The sequence below is a fragment of the Phasianus colchicus genome, chromosome 2, assembly GCF_987193195.1.
Source record: "Phasianus colchicus chromosome 2, bPhaCol1.hap1.1, whole genome shotgun sequence".
Classification (NCBI taxonomy): Eukaryota; Metazoa; Chordata; class Aves; order Galliformes; family Phasianidae; genus Phasianus; species Phasianus colchicus.
The window spans coordinates 12,507,721-12,530,235 of record NC_143437.1 but is presented as its reverse complement, the minus strand read 5'-3'; the positions used below and the strand labels follow the sequence as shown (position 1 = coordinate 12,530,235).

Genomic DNA, 22,515 nt, shown 5'->3' with positions numbered 1-22,515 from the left:
AAAGAACTCAACCAAAAAAATTGAACTTATTTTCCCATCTCAAAGCCTGTAATTTCCATGATGCTCTACATGCCTGATATTTTAACTAGTATCTCAGCACTGAAGGTCATTTCCAATAAGTATAAATATCTTATTTTTGTGAGAGAACTGGATGTCCTGCTGTATGTGAAGAGTTATTTTCAAGTAAGAATCTCTGAACGATTCCCGTCTCCAGACAAGTGTGAAGATTAAAGGGGAAAAAAAAGTGAAATAGTGACATATGCATTTCCTCTCTCATGAAGTTAAAAGACTCTCTCTGTAGTCTGAAATGAATGACTAAATTTTTTGAATTAGTATTTCTGTTAACTAACCAGGCTCGTTAATTTTTTCCACTAATTTTCAAATTAGAATTTGGATTCTTCCAGTATGTATTTCTTTGCCCAATGAGCACTGGCTGGCTGCCTTCCTCCACAAAAAGGGCTCTCAAACCTTTTACTCACAGAGTAAGACACAGATGCTCATTATCAGAAAACTCACAACAGTCACTACGATCAGTGTTTGTCATATGTATGACTTTAAACATGGAGGAAAATAATTTTGCTAAACTTTACAGAGTTAATGAAGTTGAGCAAATCTGATTATAACACGTAATCTCACCAGGAAGAATGAATTGGAAATGATCTCCCTGTCCACTGTGTTTCTTCATATTGACACATGAAATTAGCTGTCAAAGAAAAATTTCTTTTGCTTATTACAACCACAACATTTGGTGTACACAGGAGTTGTTGCTGATGGCTGTTTTCAAAGATAGCACCATACTCTTCACTACTGTTCCCCTCATCTTGCAAAGCAACTTGAATTTGGTTCACTATAAAACTGAAAGAATAGCATATGTAGTCTTGCAGTATGAAAACCTGCAATATTATAAAGTTTAGTAATTCATGAACTGAACATGTGCCAGAGATTTAAACTGGCAAATGAATCTGGATTACATTCAACATCACATCCAGATTTTTAGAAATTAGTTGTCTAAGTCATCTGGCTATTAGAAAAATTTATAAAGCTGAATTACAATGATACCTCAGAATTATTGCAGAATTTGTAATAATAGCAAAAGTAAACTGCATTTATACACAGGTCACATATAAAAATGTATATTTACTAAGAACCATACTAAGCTGACGAATTACTTCAAATATAGATAACACAGGACCAAAACTGCACATTGTTGGTATTAAGATTAGATTTTTCACTCAATGAAGGCACTTGTCCTTAAAACACTGCTGAAGACATAGCAAGGAAGTCCCTGTTTTCAAGTAAAAACATCATTCACCATCAGCTATTCTAAATAACTAAGATAATACAAAAACTTAGGGGGCTCCAGAAAAAATTAAGTTCTCTGGTACATCCCAACACCCTTTACTTTTTGCACACAAAATGTGGTGAGCTCCAAGCAAGCAAATACTCTGAAGACCCTGCCAGGGTTTCTGCTTGATTATGCAAAAATACACAGTGAAAAATCAAATGAAGATTGTCTGCCACCAAACAGAATCTTCAAGAGATAGTTTATACGTGCACTTACATTGCAGGAGTGCATTTACACTGTTATCTGAGATTGAGGAACCTCTTTTCCTTTGCACCATCCTCAGCTGAGCTTAACAGACAAAGAACAAGAAGATACAGAGACTGCAACTCAGAGAAGTCCATCAACTTGTAATCTATCCACAAATCTCCTTTCCTTGGTTCTGCATTTACATCTCAAATCACAGTATTGTGATTTCTCCTCATTACATGGCAAAAGGTCTCAAAGCCATTCATGCAAAGCTGCACAGTATCTTTAAAGAGCTTGGGGAACCTTTTTAGTTGGTACGATGATCTGCTGTTGGATCTATTGTAGATTCATAAAAAATATCTGGAAGGTTATTTTGAAGACTAGAATCTCAGAAAGAGAAGAAAGTTTGGGTGAAAGAGTTAACAGATTATAAAAGATCTCAAATTTATATCAAGTAATTCACGATCAGCACCACAAAAAACAGAAAGGAATACATCTACCTCTCCAATTCATAACAATATCCAAACTTCCAGGCCTTCAATTTAGAAGATAACTTCTGCTGATGCAGCAGTTACTGCTACAAAAGGAGCTAGATAAGTGCAGAGGAAATCCACAGACTATTATTTTCTATCTTTTCTCATGGCTACGGCCAGAAAGTTCCACAGTGGCCTAAAACATTCAACAGTCCCATTAAATGGCTAGAAATAGTAGAGTGTCAGATTATGTGACACAGATGTCAGTGAAAGAACTTGCTTCAGGAGACGTCGAGGAGGTCCGGTCATGTTCCTAATGAACAGGACTAATATTGAAGTAATGTGTCACAGTATTGCTTCACAAAGAAAGATTGGGGAGGGCAACTGCTACAACAGAATGTATACGTCCCTTAAGTTCACCATAGCTGAGCGTTCCAGGTTCCAGCTGGGATAAAGCTGTAGCAGGAGGCAGTATAGGTCAATTCCAAGTTCTTCAAAAAGTTACAGTTGTTCAGATAAAACATTTGTTTCCCTCCATATCCAGTATGTGAACACTGGCGCTGAGTGATCATTAAACTGTTAGTGTGAAAAGGGATGGCAAAAAATAAAGAATACAATGATAAATGCTTCAAGCCATTACTTCTGGCAATGATGTAAGGACCCAAGGGCACAAGAACCTGAAGAAAGTCAGATATCCAGTAGGCAAGAAGTGAAGATGTTCAGTGTTATCCATACTTTCAGCACTGAGAGGCCAAAAACAAGTAATAGGACACACAATCAGAGATGACTGCATTAGCAAAAAAAGTGTGAACTTAGTTCATCTGGGAAGCCTCCACACTATTTTTAAAGAACAAGAACTTTCAACCAAACATTTTAAAACAACATTCAATAGAAAACTGATTTTTCCAGGCAACTGGTTTTCAAAACAAACAAACAAACAAACAAACAAAACCCACCAAAATCCTTTGGAAATCTTTCCAGAAAGTATGCTTTAAATCAGTTACTAGTCACAGTGCAAAATTGTTCTACAGCTCTTGCAGGCTCAGCCATTTTTTCCATTCAGACTGGCTAGAAAGCACACATGCAGTCTTATCTGGAGATGACTGGCCAGCTGTGTCATAAAAAAGAAACAAAGCCCAGTTGTGAGGCTGACTCCTGATCAGTACTTGGAGAGCTCACAATGCTAAAAGCCAAAAGCACCATCAGGTTATGGTGTATGGTTTTGAGTCCAATTCCAGTTTCCTTTCTCATTTTGCTTTTAAGGAATTACTTAATTCCTTAAGGTAGTTTGTTGGTTGAGTACGTTTCCACCTCTTGAGCACACTGGTTTCTATAGGTGAGCTGGTATCCAGCTGGTCAGAGTGAGTCTGCCTTGCAACAAAGGCTCCTGATATCTCCACAATGGTAGCATTGGATTCATAGCAACCAGCTGCTAGTTACAATGTGTTAGCTTCCAATACAGCAAGAAACACACTCAGATAAAAGGAGGACCTCTCTTCTTTAGTATGTACCCCTTTATATAATTATGATTCTAATTCTTAAAGTGGATGCAGAATAAGCCTTGAGTCCTTGACTGATGAAATAAATAAAGCTGGAGTTCCTTACCTCCATAGAAAAATAGAAAAGCAACATGTTTCCATGCAAGCTGATGTCTGATGATTTTGGTACGGTACTCACAAGCAAGTGGTATCTTATACTTTTATTTTTATACCATTATTTTTTTCCACGGCAAGCGCTCAACATTAACTGTACCAAAACACTTACTGTATTAAAGAAAAAAGATTATATATACATTTCTTTAACTTACACTACATTGTGTTCTATTTCAACCCCAGTTTTCCATCTATAACTTAGCCCTAGCTGTAGCAGAATAAAATTCCAGCTTTTATGACAGAAGACTTTTTTGATCAATAGAAGTCAGCAGCAAAAGCATTTGTGGTTTTTCTCTGGAAAGCATTTGTGGCCACAGACTCAAAGGAGGAAGAAAGGGAGGGGGATTAACTCTTCAATGAAGGTCAAAAGCATAATTTAAAAGTGAACCAAGAGGAGCAGCTGTGTCTGTCAGCACAATCAAGATTACCAGCTGGAGAATTTACCAGCAGTATGAAAACAATGTGCACCAGATGTCAAATGTTGCAACTGTGAGTAGGAAAACATCTCTGGGCATGGTACTGTCATGCTAGTACTCATTACCAGATAGATTTTACATTTAGCATTTATTAATTAATAAGAATGACACTACCAAGAAGAAATAATAACAATTCCTTAGAAACAGCTTTTGAATCTCCCAGTGTAAGCCAGAAGCAGGTATGCACACTGTGATAACCTAATACTGTGCATTCTAGAAATTCTCCTTCTTTCACTGTGAACACAATATAACAACTTTTGAATTTACTATTGAATACTAGAACATCCACAGCTCAGCTTGCATTAGTTTTACTTAGTTCAGTCTGGCCTTTTAGTTTGAGTTTGGATTCTTTTCCAATAAAATGTAAAACCAATATTAAGAGAATAAGTGAGAACACACTGTATTCAACTAGAAATAACTTGACATACATAATGAAAGAGAGTACTTCACTAACACCTCTACCAACATTTCCTTTACCAACTTTTTACCTTAATTCTCCTTCTGGGGCATTCTTATATTAAAAAAAAAAAAAAAGAAAAAAGAAATTACCTTTCACTCCTCAAGTCAGACATCTGTTCCTAATGCTCCAGCCAGCAGTTACACCATTTCTGGTGTGTAAAATTATAATGTCAATTTTGCACTTTTGTACGTTTTTTACTATTACTGTAATTATTATTTCACTCACATTCTCCATTACAGTTATATCTCAAATGAAACACAGTACCCCCTAGCCCCCAAAAAGCCAAACAAAAACAGAGAAAGATTTGAGTTTTAGCGTTCTCTCCCCCTTTACTGCCAATGGCTAAACTTTCCTCCCTAGCAGTGACACAAGTAGTACCTATATCTGGAGACAGCCAACAAAACCCAGACCCTCAAATTCTTCTCTCTTACAGGCTTTAAAATTAACCTTTCTTTAAATTCTTACTTCAGAATGCTGGATGCCTTTCTTACTCTTATCTGCTTATCAAAATCTTGGCAGTCATCTCCTATTTTAATGTAAGTATTCCAGAAAATACACAAACTCTGCCTTTACTTTAACATTATCAATGAGCCATCTTTTACACTGGCACTTTTTCCACTTTTTTGTCACTTCCTTTAACTGGTTCTGATTGTCCACTCTCATCCTTAAATAGCTATTGCTGTACATTATAGATGACTATGGAAATGATTCTTTCTCCATTTGCAGCTTCCCCCATGATGATTCTCATTGTCCAAACACCTCTCTTACATATTCTAGTTGCTACATGGTAGTATGTGTCTTTTTCTCCATTCAGTGCTGTATTCCAAAGATGTGGCTCCCATTCTCCTTGGTTAATCTGTAGTGTTTGATGTTTATGATTTTTCCAGTTTCAGCAGCTAAACTCAGTTTCAATTCTCATTCCAAAAAAAAAAAAAAAAGGGGGGGAGGGGGGGAATTGTTACAGGAACTAGCTCAAAGCCTCTTTTTAGTATCCTCTCCCTATTTTCTTAGTGGTTCAATTCCCGTATTTGGAGGATGACATGCCCACAAGAAAATGCTGTACAATCCAATAAGTGTAACCGAATCAGACAGATAAAATCATTCAAATATAAACTGACATAATACATACACCATTGTCAATCACTGTAATTAAAAAAAGGAATAAAAATGCTCCAGCCACAGATACACTCAATTTCTTCTGCACCCATTACTTTTTCCTTCTCTTCAAGATAATTTTTTAAAATACATTTCCTATATAGAATCTCCTTAACATCTGCATCATTCTTACCGTATTACAGCCTATTCTTCAAGTCTTACCTTAGCTTTGCCATCCTGTGCAGACATGTATCCTACACACATGCTCTCTGTTGTATGGCTCCACAGAAATTCCACTACAATGAAAAATGCAAGGTGTCACAAAAAAGCTTACAAGCTGTAATTTAACAAGACAGAATCTTCCGAAACAAGACCAAATCTGATCTCTCTGACCTCCAGCACCAGCTGTATATAGCATCAACTGCATACTCACTGCTCATTTAGAATACAATGTTGAAGACCAACAGTTCTGTGTTTGTAGTGACAAAGATTTAGAAAACTAAACACTGCCAACATGTACTGTGAATGCATGTTAATCCAGAAATTATTTTTCTGATCTTTGAAAGTGGCCTCATTTACCAGTCTTTTAAACAGCCCCTTATAGCAATCTTTAATTCTCTGATATATACATGCACACATACCCTAAAAAATTCCAATGAAAAGCACATTATTCATATGTTCAGGTCTCATCTACTGGAGCTTTATAAAGAAGTCTTACAAAAATTAAGTAAGATGCTTTGAAAAGCTATTTTCACATATTTTATTATAGATAAGACTTCTGCAACCTAAAAAGTGTGCTTAGATGTTGTTCAAAATGTAATTCCTTAATATTCCTCACGTTCCTTTAATATGATTGATGAAGGTCATAGCATGCTGAGTACACTTATCTTTTGAGACATTTTTCCTTGCATAGCAATTAACCATTAGTAGAACATTAAATTTCTGACAATGCCAGTAGACTTGCAGATTCTGACAGATCTGTAAATATCATGACAAAAGAAAAGTGAACTTCATTTAGGTATGCAGTTTGCTTCCCTGTAATAGATTCACAACTGATATTGCCAAAGTTTATGCAAAAATTTTCAGTGACATATATTCAGTGCAATGTAACTGCGTTTAATGAGGCCAACTCTTCCCTAACACCCTGAAGATTCAACTGTCAATGAAAGTATTTATTTTTTGCAGACAAAATTAAATTCATCTTTTAATTTTGAGAAGCTAAGCAACATTTCAGGCCAACTGCCCTCAAAGTATGTCTTTGGTAACTCTAGACACATTCTTCAACATTTTTAAGATTTGTTTTCCTCCTACATTGTTCACCAAAGGTACCATGCACTAGCCTGCAACATGACTAGCTATTTATTAAAAGCAATTGAATTACAGTAAGATCCTACATTACATACATTTCAAACATTTTCGATTATTTAATAAATTTCTTTCTTGAAATTTATTTCAATAGTTTAAAAAATAGAAAAAAAAAATCCTGCAATGGGGACAAATGATTTCATTACTTTGTGCACCAAGTTCTTAAGTATTACACAACTTATCTGCAATTAAAACAACTTATCTGCAATTAAAACAACATAAGTAGTACATATATTTAATTATACATTAAAAGGCAGAAGTTTCTACACACCAAAAAAATACCTATATAAGCTGTACTATAGGATTCTTATTTCAGTGGAAAGAAAATGAAAAAAAAAAAATCAACAGTCTTAATTTACAATGTATGGTGATATTCTTTATAAAATTTGAGGGAAAATATTCTGTCTTCCTTACTAGGAACATGTTTTCTTACATCAAAGTCAAACATTAAATAGAAAATATTACTTTCACTTCCAAGCGTAAGAAATTAAAGGCTGCTTTTATTTGTTCTTGTTTAATTAGGCTTGTATTGTCATTTTCTAAACTCCTTTTTAGATGTAGAATTTATGTGGTGGGATTCTTTCCACTGGATTAATAACAACATAATCATGTCATTCTTAAATTTGAAAACTGTAAATCAAACTTGCAACATTCTCTGCATGTTTAGCAACCCCATGTCCTGATTCAAGAGTCAGCATGAGACCATCTTGGCTTTCCAATAATTGAAAGACAATAGCAGTACTACTTAACAGCCTACTTTTTCAAAAAGACAAGCTGTTTAAGTAATAACTACAAAAAATGTAACATACAAAATCTATTTCCTAATTCTTTTCCCATTCAAGATTTCAAAAGTCCCTTTGTTGTTCACCACCACTATCCCAGCAGTATTAAGTGAAAAGTAAAGATTCGCAAATCTCTGGGTTTTTGCAGAAGCAAAACAAATGGACCTGAAACTCTTATGGAAGTTGTGTTTATTAAACACAGAAAGTGCAAATCAAAGTTGATTGCTGGACTGAGAATCATGAACGCTACTTGCTGAATTGAGCAAGATTACATACAGAGTAAATGACTGCGATGTAGAGTTTCAGTGGCATAAAAGTAGTAATGCATTAAAACAGAGGTGTCTTTCTAAAGAGTATCCTATCAATTAAAAAGAAATTACGCAGTTCAAGAATTACCCGATGAGATGCTAAGACAAGCCTAAGACAAACCTTAATACACAAAGTCAAGTTAGGTGATCAAATTTGTCGTATCAGATCCTAAAAGATACGACAGAAGCATTACAGCTTTGAGGTAGCTGACAGCTATTCAGGAAGCACTTGAAACAAGAGAAGAAGATAAAACTAAAGGAAAAACCTTTCATCCTGGTAGTGTACATAATTAAATGTGTATTACCCAGGCTCATATGACCCAATACATAAACACACAGTACGGCTGGACATATATGCCTACATTTAGGGAGCACCAAAGGAAAGCACATGGTATGAGCGGCGTGCCAAAATAATTCATGGACTTTACTGCTTCTGGATTATATTTCCACCCACCTCTGCCAGTAGTCTAACAGAGGTCAGTTTCCTAGCTATTGCTCTACTAAGGAAAACTACCTGTTTCCTACAGTACACTTGTTCCACTGTGAAACGGTGAGATGATAAGTATCATTTTTTTCAGGGACATATAGGGCTGAAAGGCTCAGAGCTTTTTTAACCAGTCAGCTACTGATGGAGGCAAAGCAGTTTTCTGCTCATCAGAATGTAAAGAAGTAGTCTTTATGTGTGTGGGCAAACAGTAACTGCAGCTTATCTGAAGAGATTTTCCTAGGCATAACAGAAAGAATTTCTAGCTATAAACTATTTTCCTTCTGAATTTTAAATCTATTCTCTGCATATTCATATTCCATCTTGAAAAAAGGAAGAAAAAATAAAATTTTAGATCATGTGGTTGACACGTAAGCCACTGAGAAGCAATAAATGAGCATATGCATTATCCCTAGCTGAAAATAAGATTGTTTGCAAAACATATCCTGCCACCTCAAGCAACCATTATTTCTATGCCATGGTCTTAGATGGATTCAATTATATTAACAGGTCAGACAGAGTGCTCTTCTCCACAATTTTTGAAGACAAACAAGGCATGTATTATTATTTCACTTTCTATGGTTTTATAATCTCAAACAATTTGTATGCATTTTTATTCCTGTGGCTTTTAAACAACGGCAAACATTCAATGACAGTTTTCTGGTTAATGTTTTACCTTGATTTAGCACCAAACCTCAAGCAACAATGAGTAAGGAAATATTACCTAGTAAAGTTGGCTTCTCCTGTGATAATTCAGGTTCTGCTGAACACCTGCAAGACCGAAGAACTATCACACCTCCAAGTACACCATCTTCATTGGCAAGGAAAGGTGAACCTGGACAAAATTGTCATCAATAATTATTTGCAGTAGGATTAGTTTCTTTAATTAGTTAATTATTTAATCAGTTTATTTAATCTCAGCACTAATGATTGAAAAGACTGTCAAGGCCAACCACTGCTTTAACAAAAGCAATTTTATTTTTTTTAATGAGTAACTTTCTATGTAGGTTTAATGGTTCACAAAAACTTAGTCTTACATAAATGGCAAAGATCCTATGGCAGCCTTAAAGTGAAAGCCTGAATATTCTTTATTTAATTCAAAACAGAATAGAAAACACCAGACTGACGCAAGAAAAAATATCTGAAACTTAAGTAGCAATTAGCTTTGCTCGCCACTTTCTGAGCAGCTTTACACTCTTTCTTATCTGTATATGGAAATAATGCAGAACTTTGAATTACAGAAAAATTATATGCCATGAACTTTTTCTGTTGCTGCTACATTTTTCTGCAGGCAATGCAAATCCGAACATCCCAAACTTGAAATCTTGAGTTCAGTCTGGATTCTAGAGCAAGTCACAAATTCTCAGCACATTAAATTCATGTCAGATCAAATACCTCTCACACAAGAGGAAAGTGCAAAAGATAGCCAGGCTGTGCCATGAGACACTCCAACCTCAGGCTGCTCTGTAAGACTCAGTGAGTTCACTGAAGCCCCCTTTCCAAACCTGACATCAGTGAAACTGTGTCAATAGTCTTTTTCTGGAAAATCAATCTAATGTAGATCACAATTTTTCACCATAGCACAGGCAGTTCAAATACAAATAATTTATCTTTTCATATACAATTCAGAACAGTCGGAGGCTGAAACTTAAGTTCAACTGTTGGGCTATAGAAATCTTCCATTAATTCTAAAGAATATCTCCCAAACTTGCTCCATTTCTCTAGTTTCAGAAGCATCTATCCTCTTCAGATTTCAATTCTCAGTAACATTATTCATTTATAATCTTTAGAAATGTATTTCTGACAGAAATTGTAGTCTTTTAGAGTGCCACTGAAATCAAGGATACTGCATGTGAACCTTCAAGACCCCCATGCCTAGCAGACAAAGGCACAAACAAAGCTTCATGACTTTAAAGATACATCATGGAAGCTGGCTACACATCAATAACCAGAAGTTGTTTTCCAAGACTCCAAATATTGAGAGAACCAATATATATGGTTCATACATCATTGTATTTTCACTGCCTTTTTTGGCATCATTCCAGACTTAAATTACAATACCTGAAATCAGATACTAACACTTAGGAATTCTGCTTTATTACATTTTTTAAACGGAATGTGAAAAAACACAGTTCTTCAAAGTAAATGACTCATGGCACAATGTATCAGTGATCAAAAAGGGAAAAAAAGCTACACTGAATAAATAAAAATTGGAAGTTATTACATTTGTGTGCAAACCCATTTGTTCTTGGACCGAGGAAGTTATAATAACAAGAAATGGATTGTCAAGCAGAAAAAAAAATCATGTCTCAACTTCTATTTCTTTTTGTACTGTAATTAATATAAAGATGGCCACGTGTGAAAAAAATCAAGCAAATTTGGGTTACTTTTATAATTTATTCATTTTTTCCCAATTTAAAGCACTCTGTAGAGAGATATAATCCAACTGCTACAGACAATCTTTCTTACTGCTTTATAAATATTAGCAGAAAAGTCTACTTTTTCAAGTGGCTTTTCTGTTGTTAATTTAAGACATAAGATATAAAAATATTCTATCAGAAGCTGGAAAAGTTTTAAAGTTAGCTGAATCAAGTCTAAGTATTCTTTTTCTGGTTAGTAATATGAAATGAGATTCCCATAGTTTTAAATAGGAAAACAATGGCATGATTTATGCATGATTTAAAATGTGTTGAGCTGCAAAATTAACCAAGCACTTGCACTGCAGCCGAAATAGATCCTGGTCACATATTTCCAAAAAGCAAGTTTGTATTGCAATCAGAGCAAAGATGATGGGATGCATTATCTCTCTCATAAGGTGGAAGCAAACTGCATGGCTGCTCCCTCACCTGTTCCAAGTGCTTTCACCAGCAATTTCAGCTGAACCATCTCAGTGCAAAACAACAGCAACATGTAAGGTGCCTCCAGCTCCTGCACTCGCTAAGTTGTGGCCCATCAACCTCTAAATACTGACAGTAAAAAACAGTTGCCTACAATAATAGCATTACGGCGTTCTACACAACAGTAAATTCAGAGAGACTGCTTCTCCTCCCTTAAAATAAGATCTAAGCCAAACCAAATACATGCTGAGTTGTACATTCTTTAAAATAGAATGTATTTTATTTTCCAATTAAAGCAATTTTTTAAAAAAGAGGGATTCAAATATATTAATGAAAGATGTACATCCATTAGTAAGCTTCTGAAAATAATGGTAGAAATATAGTATTATACTTCACTTCTAAATACAATTAATGCAGTGTACACAGGAAATAATTTGAGTATTCTCAAAACATTGTGAATTCAAACATTATGAACATATGTCATTAATTCACTTCCAAAAATGATTTTATTATGGCCAAGCCTTCAAGAAAAAGGAAGAATATGGCAGACTTTTGTAAAATAATAATAATATTAATTATGTTAATAATGGCATTTTTCATATATATACACATATACACATATAACATTAAATCAGTTTTTAAATTGAAAAGTAAAAGATGAAACTGAGCAACTTTCACGTATGTGAAAGCCATCATGGTTTTGCATTAGAAGGGAAAAAGTGATCTGACTTCCATGTTTCTACATCAGTTTTTCTCTCTCGGTACTCTTAAGAATGATAGATCTTGCTAAACAATTAAAAAAATCAGTGAAAACAAAATATGCCTACTACTCAAAAATATTTTTAATGATTGATCTCATAGCTTGCTAATCACAAAGCTACAAAAACATGGGCAGCATCAGTTCAAGTGATATTCACTGCTCCTTGTTCATTTATACTGGTGTAACACTGAAGAATTTGGCAAGAAAAATCCAAAGCAAAACTTGTAGTAGGGCATTAGAAAATAATGCAAGCTCTGACTGGTCACACCTGAGAGAAGGGGTAGTAAAAACCAACCGAATAAAAAATGTATTTTAATTCTCACCTCCTTGAATCACAAAATTATGTTTTACAGAACATATTTGTCTCCTTCGAAGCTCAACTTTTCTGTTATTACTGACACATGGAAAGCATTATCAAGTTTTAAGTTATATATTTTGTATGTTATTAATCTGCAATAACAGTCTCTTGAAAACAAGCAAATATCTTCACAGCTGCTCCACATTCACTGATTCCATCACGTTCTGGAAGAGCAACCAGAGCTGATCACCAAGACCCAGGTTCAGTCTCAGAATTGGCTGAAGCAATGCAAAGAAATTTTACAAATAAGCACCTTCCAAGCTGAACAGCACTTAGTCCAAACCATATATACATTTTTTTTAGGATATGATCAATATGTGCTAATCATTTCTGACCCTGTGCTACTAGACAGATGCAGTCTAGCACAGATCTGATATGTAAAAGTAAAAAAAAGTGTTTTCTTCACAGTTACCCAGTTGAAGGACTAACCAGTTGTTCATCAGATGTCTGCTATTCATAGTCTTCAATAGCAGAGAAACCATGACCAGCTTCCCTGTTTACATTAGCATTCAAAGTCTTCAGAACCTTACTCTGAACACTGAATGTGGAGTGGTGGAATCAATTAAGTTGCTGTAGCATCCTCCAACTAAACAGTTCTGTATCTTCTTGTGCATCTTTCACAACATGAGTGAAATTCAGATTTTCCTAGGTCCATATTTCACCTACATCACTGCACCTTATCAGCTTTTGTACAAAAAATCTTTAAAATGAAGCTGTTCACTTCTGCGCTCCCACTGTGTATCACGCTATGTATCAAGCTAACAACTTAAATAAATGTTACAGGAATACATGAGCACTAAATTAAGCCAGCTTTTAATTTAATGCATTGTCATTTGTTAAATGTTCAAGCACAAGTTGTCTGAAACCAGAGATTTTATATTTTATGATAATAAGAATTTAAAACCTCAGTTTTAAATTTTTGAAGAAGCTGCAAGGGAAAGCATCTGTACTTTTAAATTTAAAAACAAGATTTTAAGAAGTTAAATAAATGAGGATACTGCTATCCAAAAAAAGCCCAGTGCTCTTAATAAGGAGAAGCACAGGCAGGACCTAGACAAACCTGAGTGTAACACAAACATGCAGTGGTAGTTTTTTAGAGGGTTTTATTGCATAGATAATGCAATGCTCTGCTCAGTGCTGTCTGCCATCGCGCACACACTTGTGAAATCTTAACCTTGCAGTGGATGAAATATGTTACATGAAACTTCAGGATCATTTCATTCTTTTCTCAAATCTCTTTCTCTGTATCACAGAAGGCATATTAATGCTTCCATAGCATGCTTCCTCTGCTTTCAGGAGGATACTACAAAGCTTAGAGTGATGCAGCATCTCAGTATAAAGCAATAACAACACTGTAACAACAGTTGCCGGCACTCTAGCAACAGTTTAAGCACAAAGATTTTTCAGCCTGTCAGCTAAGCTCACAATTGGGAAATCTATGCTCTATGATTCTTAACTGTCCAAGCTCCTTCTCCCAAGGGAGGTGTTTGGCACAAGACCTCTAAAAGGGAAAGTTTCAGTGTCATCATGGTGTCATAACCTTCCTGTAGGCACTGTTCATCGGAGAACTGAAGTACTGCTTATAAGTACAAGAATAGATAGGACTTTTCTGCTAAAGGAAGAATAAATATCAGGGTCCACCCATGTATATTAGCTCATTACTTTCCAAAACCTTATAAGAAACTTTAAAGCAGAATTCAAAACACTGCCATTGCTAAAAGCCTAGATTTCCCGCCAGTGAGATGACACAAACATTTACTCTAAGTCTACATTCCACAAACTTGGCCATATTTGAAAGGAATGATGAGTAACAAAATCCTCTGTTCTTCTGTATGGAAGATATTTCTGTTTACAGAGCACCATTCTTCAACGGCTTTAGCATTCTCCTACAGAAAACATCAAGCCCGCTCAACTTAGAAGCAGTTGAAATTTAATTTCTCCCACCTCTGTTCTAACCATCAATTGAGCATCATTCACAGCAGGTTGGCATTGAGAAAGGATGAGACAAGCACATCTGCCATTAATTTGTTCATCACCTGCTGTTTAAACAGCACTCACTGTTTAAGCCAGGCATTCCCTAGCTGGAAGGATTCCCAGGACTCTGTGGAGATTTGAAGAGTTCTGTAAACAGGAAGCACCAATCTGATGGCAACTGCCAAAATCAGCTGTTCCTCCCTCCAATACAAGTAACACACATTCTAACTTCTGACAAAACATTCCAGCTCTGCTTTGTTAGAGCTATTAATTTTTTTTGGCCTTGGTCCATCATAATTCTGGATAAATCTTGATGTTGCCACAAAATAGGGCTTTAGAAAAGTCTATCAAGGAAAGAATCCATGCCATTAGCAAGCAGGCTAGTAAATTGTTTCACCTCATTTTATTGTTTAGAAATAGTAATTCTGAATCATGCCACACATCTTGAGGTAAGAAATAATACATCAACATCTATGGAAATTGACAGAAAGAAAAAAAAAACAACTAACAAACTATTTTCTACCTAATGTTTGATGTGCTGTGCATTTTTTCAGCTCTTGCATTATATTAGCATGATGTGACTTTGCATTACATTTTCAAAATTGCAAAGTCCCTCAAAATTGCCCAATTTGCTACAAAACACAGGATTCAAGCATTTTACATATACAAGAAGGTGGCTGAATCCCTTTTTTTCACTTCAGTGCTGCCCTGAAGAAAAAGGTAATACACATCCCTACTGATGGATAACAAAAACCTGCAATGATAAGTTTTGAAAATAGAAATAAGATCCATAGCTAATTAGCATAAGAAATTACGAAGAGGAATTATAAAACACTTTTCCCCAAGCTTGCCTACCACGTAAAGCATGAATTTGATCCTGCCTCTCCCACTTGTCATTTCCCACAACTTTTTGTTTTGTTGTTTTAAGTCTGTTTTCCCAAGGCAATATGATATTGCACTGTTAGCCCAGTATCTCTGTCTGTCCAGCTCCTCTTTCTCTGCAATTGATAGTTTCAGGTATAACAAAACGCTAAGCAACATTCAATATGTTCTTAAGTCCAATACAAATATTTTCATCAAAGAAAATAATTCATATATCACATGCCAGTTTGCATTTAAAACGAAAACATGTGCTAAGCAAACTGATGCAAAATATATTCTAAATACATTCAAAGGGGAAAAAAGAAAGATTCAAAGTGACTTGAAAAAAGAACCTCAACTAAACAGTTCCTGAACTTCTTCATCTTTTATCAGCCAGTTTCTATGGAGTGCTATTAAGAAGTATTTTATTATTAGCTGTTGTTAGTGCTCACACGTCTGTGTTTGTTAAAATGAAAGGAAATTAGGATATTCTAAATGCATGTTTCCTTTTGGTTTGCTACAACAGCACAGCAAGTTTAGAGAGTATGAAGACCAAAACCCTGGTTCTCCTGAAGGCAGGTCACTTGCATATAGCACCTTCAGAGTCCTGTCACTAATTGGCGACACTATCAGGTCTCATTTCTGAAGACCTCTTAGTCATAAATTCCTGATATTCTGTGTTGATATATTCCTGATTTCCTGCACTGGAATAAATGATCAAATTAAAAAGTTAGTTTTGTTCTACTTCAATTATAATATATTTGGAAAAAATACTAAAATTCTGCATTTTCATAGCACCTAAAAATGACTGCAGTACAGCAGCAGACTGTGAAGCGCAGCCTTCTAGTGTGAAGATAGCTCTTTCTCTAATAGTCAAACATAATGCTGTCAGAATGAAAATTATGAAGTCAATTTCATAATGTAAATCATAAACCAGAACCGGTGTCTGTTCAATTAGAACCTGCAGGGGTTTTGAGGTCTGCTATATTTAAAAGGGTTAATGTGATGAACAATTTTTATTAATGCTGTTGAACCACCTCTGAAGTATGCAATTGCACACCACAGCCAGTGATTCAGACAGGAAATTCTTTTTTCAAACCTCTCCAGTTATTCCTTGACTCATATATCAACTGAAAAATTTCCAAGGGCTTCCCTTTAGGTTTCCTAAAATATTTCTCTGTACTTTGATTTAACATTGTTTAGATGTAACACAGTTCTAAATCTGAAGCCAACCACATAAGGTTTCAAGAGAAATCACAAAAATAAGCATGCCACCTTTATTTAATAGAGTTAATTGCATTTTGAGCAACGCTGTGAAATGCTTAGGCAATTAGTACCAGATACTCACCAATAAACTTGTTTTGCATAGTCTCTAGGAGAGCTTGGTGGGCATCTTCTGTTTGCAAAGCACAAGAACATTCTCTGGCCAGTATGGTTCGGACAAGGTGCTCTCCACAACCTAGGGAAATATAAAGTTTAGGAATAGTCAAAATATAGGTTGTACTATGAAAATACTCTGTTGTTATTACACAACATCACAAGCAAAAAAAAATAAAAGGTGGATATGACAGGTATCTGCAAGTTTTTTTTATTTTTTAAGAGAGCGATACTGAGTCACCAGAAAGTTCAGTTACACCAGCAGTTTCCCCTGCAGCTTTCCTGAAATTTCTACTGCACAAAGACACAAACCAAAAAAGGTTAAATTCACAGAGAAGAAACAGTAAAACTGCCTCTAGCTTGTCATCTTGATCTGGATCCTGCAATTCTCTGTCAATCCATTTACTAGTCATTCTCACAGGCATGATCCTTGGGTGCAGTTTATTGTACGCAATAAACATTTTTAAAGGATTAATTTTATAAAAATGACATCTTTAAATCAAGAACATCTTTAGTGAATGTGTCACAAGTCACAATGTCACAATAACTCCTTTGCATGATCCAGTCTGTCTGATTCAGTCTCCTGTCAGCAAAGGAATAAGTGAACTTATATACAGCTGTGTTATTTTGTCAGCGTGTCTCCTCATTTGACTATTAGTAAAAATTCATATCATTTCAAAGGCTTATCTTAAAAGAACTGAAAAATGAAACTTGCCCATGAGGAAAACTACTCAGCCATTAGTGCTACTATGTAGGAGCACTTTCACATCTGCTGTTTTTCTGCCATGCTATTTTTTTTTTCCACTCCAGCAACATTCTTTGGAACAGAGAGCTGCAGTCAATGCTCAATTGGTACAGTAAGTGTTTACTGGATAAAAGTATTCCTGGATGTGAAAACACATTAGTGATACCTTCAAGATACAGACAGAAGTCATTCTACTGCTGTGCTTCCCACTCACGTTTCCTCAGTAGTAAGAAAGTAGATGAAGCAGCTAGTGCCAAGTGCCAGTTAAAATCAAACACACAATCCCGTGAAGAAAAAAACTAACTGCTGTGATGTGACAATGATTTTAATAAACTATAATGACGTGACTGCAGTTTGATCAGATGTGCAAGATTAAAGTGTATTAGGACCGAAAGACAGTTAGGTAGCAGAACATGTGAAGCAGAACACGCAGAAGTCAAATACAGTCAATTCCCAATTATCCCTACATGTTTCTAGCCAATTTCTCAGTAACCACAAGGATACAAGCACAATGCTGTCTCCATAAAAAAAAAAAAAAAAAAAAATCAGCTCTAATCCAGTTGGTCTTATTAGCTCAGGTGTAGAGCTACACAGATGCACCTACACAGTTTCCAGAGACAATCTATGGCTGGAAGTCACCTTATTTCTTTCACGTAGCACAGAATAAGAGATGGTGAGGCACTGGACCGAGGCTGGCTCCAGACAAAAGCAGCTCAGTCTCCACGGGTACCTTTCACTTTACTGGAAGCATGAACAAGCCCTGAACAGAGGAAACTGAGCGAGTCTGGATGAAGCCAGCCTATATCTGGCACAAAGAAAGAACAAATAAATCCAATCCAAGCTGCTTATTCTGCAGCCAGCTGCGTGCTTCATCTCTGTGCTTCCCAATGTTCTGAGTGTGGAGTACTGATGGTTTTGGACACACCACTGCACAAACACTCATAGACAGGTTTAGCATTGACTCTTGGAGCTCCCATCGACTTCTTGTTCTTGTCACTGCTTCTATGACCCAGTTAACACAGTAATCTTCTCTAGGAATCTTTCTGGTTACTTGGCACTTAATTATATCCTTCCCCTAAAGGGCAGAAGGAGTTCCTCAAAGCTGCTAATATATCAAGAAAAAAAATGACAAAAAGATTCCTTCACCCCCCCAACATTTCCAAGATCAAAAAAAAAAAAGAACAAAGGCCCTTCTGGAGCTTTATGAATGTATTAGAAGTCAGTAAAGAAGCACGGAGATCAGACTGCAGAAAAATTTTGGCTACATGTCCCAAAATCTTGTATCTTCCATCATCAAATTCCCACCTTAGACTTCAATTATGCACTCCTACAAATGTGCAGTGTCTCCTGGTCAACAGAATTAAGTTACATCAAACTGTTTGAAGTGGGGTACTCTGGCATTGAGTCTACATAAAATTGCCACTACAGAAAGACCAAAAATTCTTTGTATAGCAAACAGATTAAGTATAAGGCAGTTATAAATTTAGAGGAAAATGAAAGAGCTAAAATACTATAGCAATTACATAGCAAAGGCAGACAATTCTTGAGAGCACAAGAGGAAAACATTTTCACAGAGACTGCCAAACTCTCTTGTTATTGAGAAAAATGTCCTAGTTAGGATATTATCTTCAAGAGGATCACACAATAGTGCCTTCAACACCACTTAATGAAGGGTCTGTCAGTTCATTGCCCCTGGTAAACTTTTGTCCGCAATACAACTGAGAGTATCTCATATTTATTCAAGGCAAGTTAATGCATCAAGAACATGCAAAAGCTGTTCGATGCATTTTGCTCATAGATGACAACACAGCTTTTTTTTTTTTTTAAACGAATAAAACATATCATTATGAAGTTTAGCTGTAAAGAAAGAAGCTAAATGAGGATATATTCCAGTAAAAAGCTAACAAGTTGACCTTTTCTCAAGCAACATTTGTTAACACCTTTACAAATAAGATTTACACCCAATGTGAGGTAAGAAGCATAGGGCTTGGAGTTGAATCAATCAAATGAGAAACAAAAATAAGAGCAAGCTTATGCATCTCTAAGTAGTAATAAAAACAGATGTTACTATTTCAGAATTTAACTAATTCCTAAATGGACATCAAAAAGACAATGGGCAGTTTTCGCATGATGTATTATCTTATTTTACCCCAAGAGAATGACTTTATTGAAGAGTTCCCAAAACATCAAGTGTGCTACAAAAAAAAAATTAAAGAGATGGAAAACGTAATATGGGCTAAGAACAGCTGCAGCCCACTGATGTGATCCAGGATGAACCACAAGGAAAGCAGCCTTGCAATTCTACTAACACATCACACATCTCTACATCCCCACAGACAAAGTGATTCTTTTTTTTTTTGTATTTATGTCAACCTACAAGGCAGTAAACTTACAGACTGCTGCTGGCAATGCAAGTAAAAATCTTTCAGCACATCACATGTCATCAATTTGCAGGGACAGATAACTAATGAAAACAATATCCCCAACTCCAATTTTTGAAAAGAAAAATTTCTTCCTTCAGTTTTTCAAGTAGGAACATCTATTTTTGAACAAAAGAAGTAAATAAATAGTGTTTCACAAGGTTAGGAAAAATAATTATCATAATTATCATGATAGAATTGCACTTCCTCTTATCTCAAGTTAGAACTAAATGCCTCAGTGTGAACTGTCAGCAGACCAGGATGTCTCTGTTGTCTAAAACTGGGAAAATATTGCAGATTACACTATGGCTAAACACAAAATGAATGCATAAGGAATTACAGCAGTCTAAACCTGATTTATAACATACAATACAAATTGTGGGTTCACATTTATAACTTCATTCACTTGTAACCTAACCAGCACCAGTATGAGCCAACTTGAGAAAGGCTTATATTAACTTGAACCAAGACAGCAACAGACAGAGCTACTTCAATACATTCCCAAATCATGCACGTATGCTAGTGGAAATGCAAGTCTGCTTCATTTGCTTAAATATCTCACATTATGCAACCTTTAATTATGTGTCTTACTACACTCCAGAGTTTTTCACAAAATTACACAGAAATCAAACCAACAGGGATTCTCTAAAAACTTTCAATTCTGCATTGAAGTTCAACTACGCTTGTTTTAGTAACTTTCCTGTAAACAGAGGCTAAATAATTTTATTATCCCTTCCCAGTCAGGATGATGACTTCTTTGGTAACCTAAGGCTCATTGTATCTTAGAGGCAAACAATTTGTAGGACAGACTAAAGTTTCTGTACGACTTCACACAGGAGTGAGTCAAATGGAGATGACTATCTTGAAAAATGTACTGAGTTACCGTAGAAACTCTGTTTCATGTAGTAATCAAAGTATTTTCCTAACACAGTAATGTTGTTCAAACACCATGTTGCCTTCTGTTGTCCATGTTTGCATGTGTAAATTGTTATTCTTTAGGATTACTCTAGGCAAAGTGCAAAATTCTGTTTGGATAAATGAATAAATAAATCAAGACAGATAAAGAATAATGTTTTGATGCAAGTTTCTAGCTTCTTGGGTAAAGAGGAAATGAATTTAAAGAACAGATTCCTAAAGGCTCCAAAGTCATGTCAGGAACAGTCTACTATAACATAGAAATCAAAGAGGGACAATGCACAACAGGTGTAACACTTATTTCACGCTTAAACCAAAAGATCTGAAAACTCAAAGAAACAAACAAACCGCATCCAACCCTGCTTCATTAAGTTATACCTCACTCTTAGAAGTTTCTAACCCTGTCTGAAAACTGCTTTAGCCCTGGACATGATATGAAAAGCAAGAGAACTGATTTTCAGAGACAGACCAGCTTGGATCGCATTGTAGAACAGCTTCTGATGTAGTGTTTCTTTCAAACTGTAAAGCTGACCAGACATAAAATATTATTTCCCTTTTCTGTGAGTATTGAAATGTGTCATCTCTGAGAACATCACTTTTCCTACTCAGGCATTCCTCACTGATTCATACAAGATCCCCACAAGAACAATCAGAGAATCTATAGCCTCTTTTTTACTGGACAGTCTCTCTTTCTTCTGTTAACTTATTATAATTTAGCATTTGTGTATGTATCAGTAGTTCTCTCAAGTGACTATCTCAGCCAAAAATAGCACAGAAAAACACAAAGCTCCCAACGAGCCCAGAGCACAGCAAGATGGTCCTTCCTGCACTCCACGGCCCACGAAGCAGATGTTGCTGATTAGTGAATCACAGACCAAGCAAACCAGAAGTACCTGTTATATTGTACTGTGCTGTGCAACAAGTGAGATACATGCTGTTTTGCAGAAAAATAAAAGATGGGAACCAATCATGGAAGCCTGTTACTACACTGACAAATGACAACAATTTTTCCACTCCATTCATAATTCCAATAGCAGGCAACTCTCTATACAGCCCGTTTTTGGTACTCAATGTCAATATATACACAAGACAAGAAATATTTCAGAGTTACATACTTTAGCAGGTATTAAGATGAATTATTAACCCATTTTAAGATCTGCCTTTTTTTCAGTATACTTTATGAAGGTACATAAAAGTATATACTTTGATTCACATTTCACATGATACATCAGATCATACTAGCAATGAACAAAGCTTAGCAAAGTCAAGTTCTATTAGAATATGAATTACGTGGTAGAACCAAGCTGGTTTTCTGCACTTCAAGTGCTACTTGAAGCACTTGGTTTAAGCCTCTTTGAAAGTTTCATTCTATTTAACTTGTCAGTACACTAAACCAATGCATTTCAATAGCATACCCTTCATAGGTACATACTGCAGAACAGTAGCTGTGGAGATAATCCAGATGTTTGTGAAAGCAGTCACTGAACTGAGAAAACAGACAAGTCAGTAATACAAAAGGTAATGTACTTACAAGTTTGTACTTTTCCTTCCTAATTGATGTTTAGTAGTTAGCTGTAGTAAACCACTAGTTAGCCTACACAACTTTCACAGTCAAATTAGTGATTTTCAAGGTTGTTAACAT

At 35.6% G+C, this 22,515-nt stretch overlaps 1 protein-coding gene across 8 annotated transcripts in view; it reads right to left on the bottom strand.

Annotated features, from left to right (window-relative positions):
* Positions 1-22,515, bottom strand: part of TASP1 (taspase 1) — a 76,010-nt gene that overhangs the window by 6,696 nt on the left and 46,799 nt on the right. For 6 of the 8 annotated variants that reach the window (XM_090134814.1, XM_031598210.2, XM_090134816.1 and 3 more), the window contains 3 exons: positions 16,765-16,875; positions 9,351-9,461; positions 5,910-5,983 (listed from right to left, as the gene is read on the bottom strand). In XM_090134814.1, coding sequence (XP_089990940.1) covers positions 5,910-5,983; positions 9,351-9,461; positions 16,765-16,875 — 296 coding nt within the window. Of the gene's footprint in view, positions 1-4,681; positions 4,741-5,909; positions 5,984-9,350; positions 9,462-12,224; positions 12,800-16,764; positions 16,876-22,515 lie in introns of those variants that run through there. The other 2 variants (XM_090134817.1, XM_090134820.1) reach the window with 2 other exon arrangements.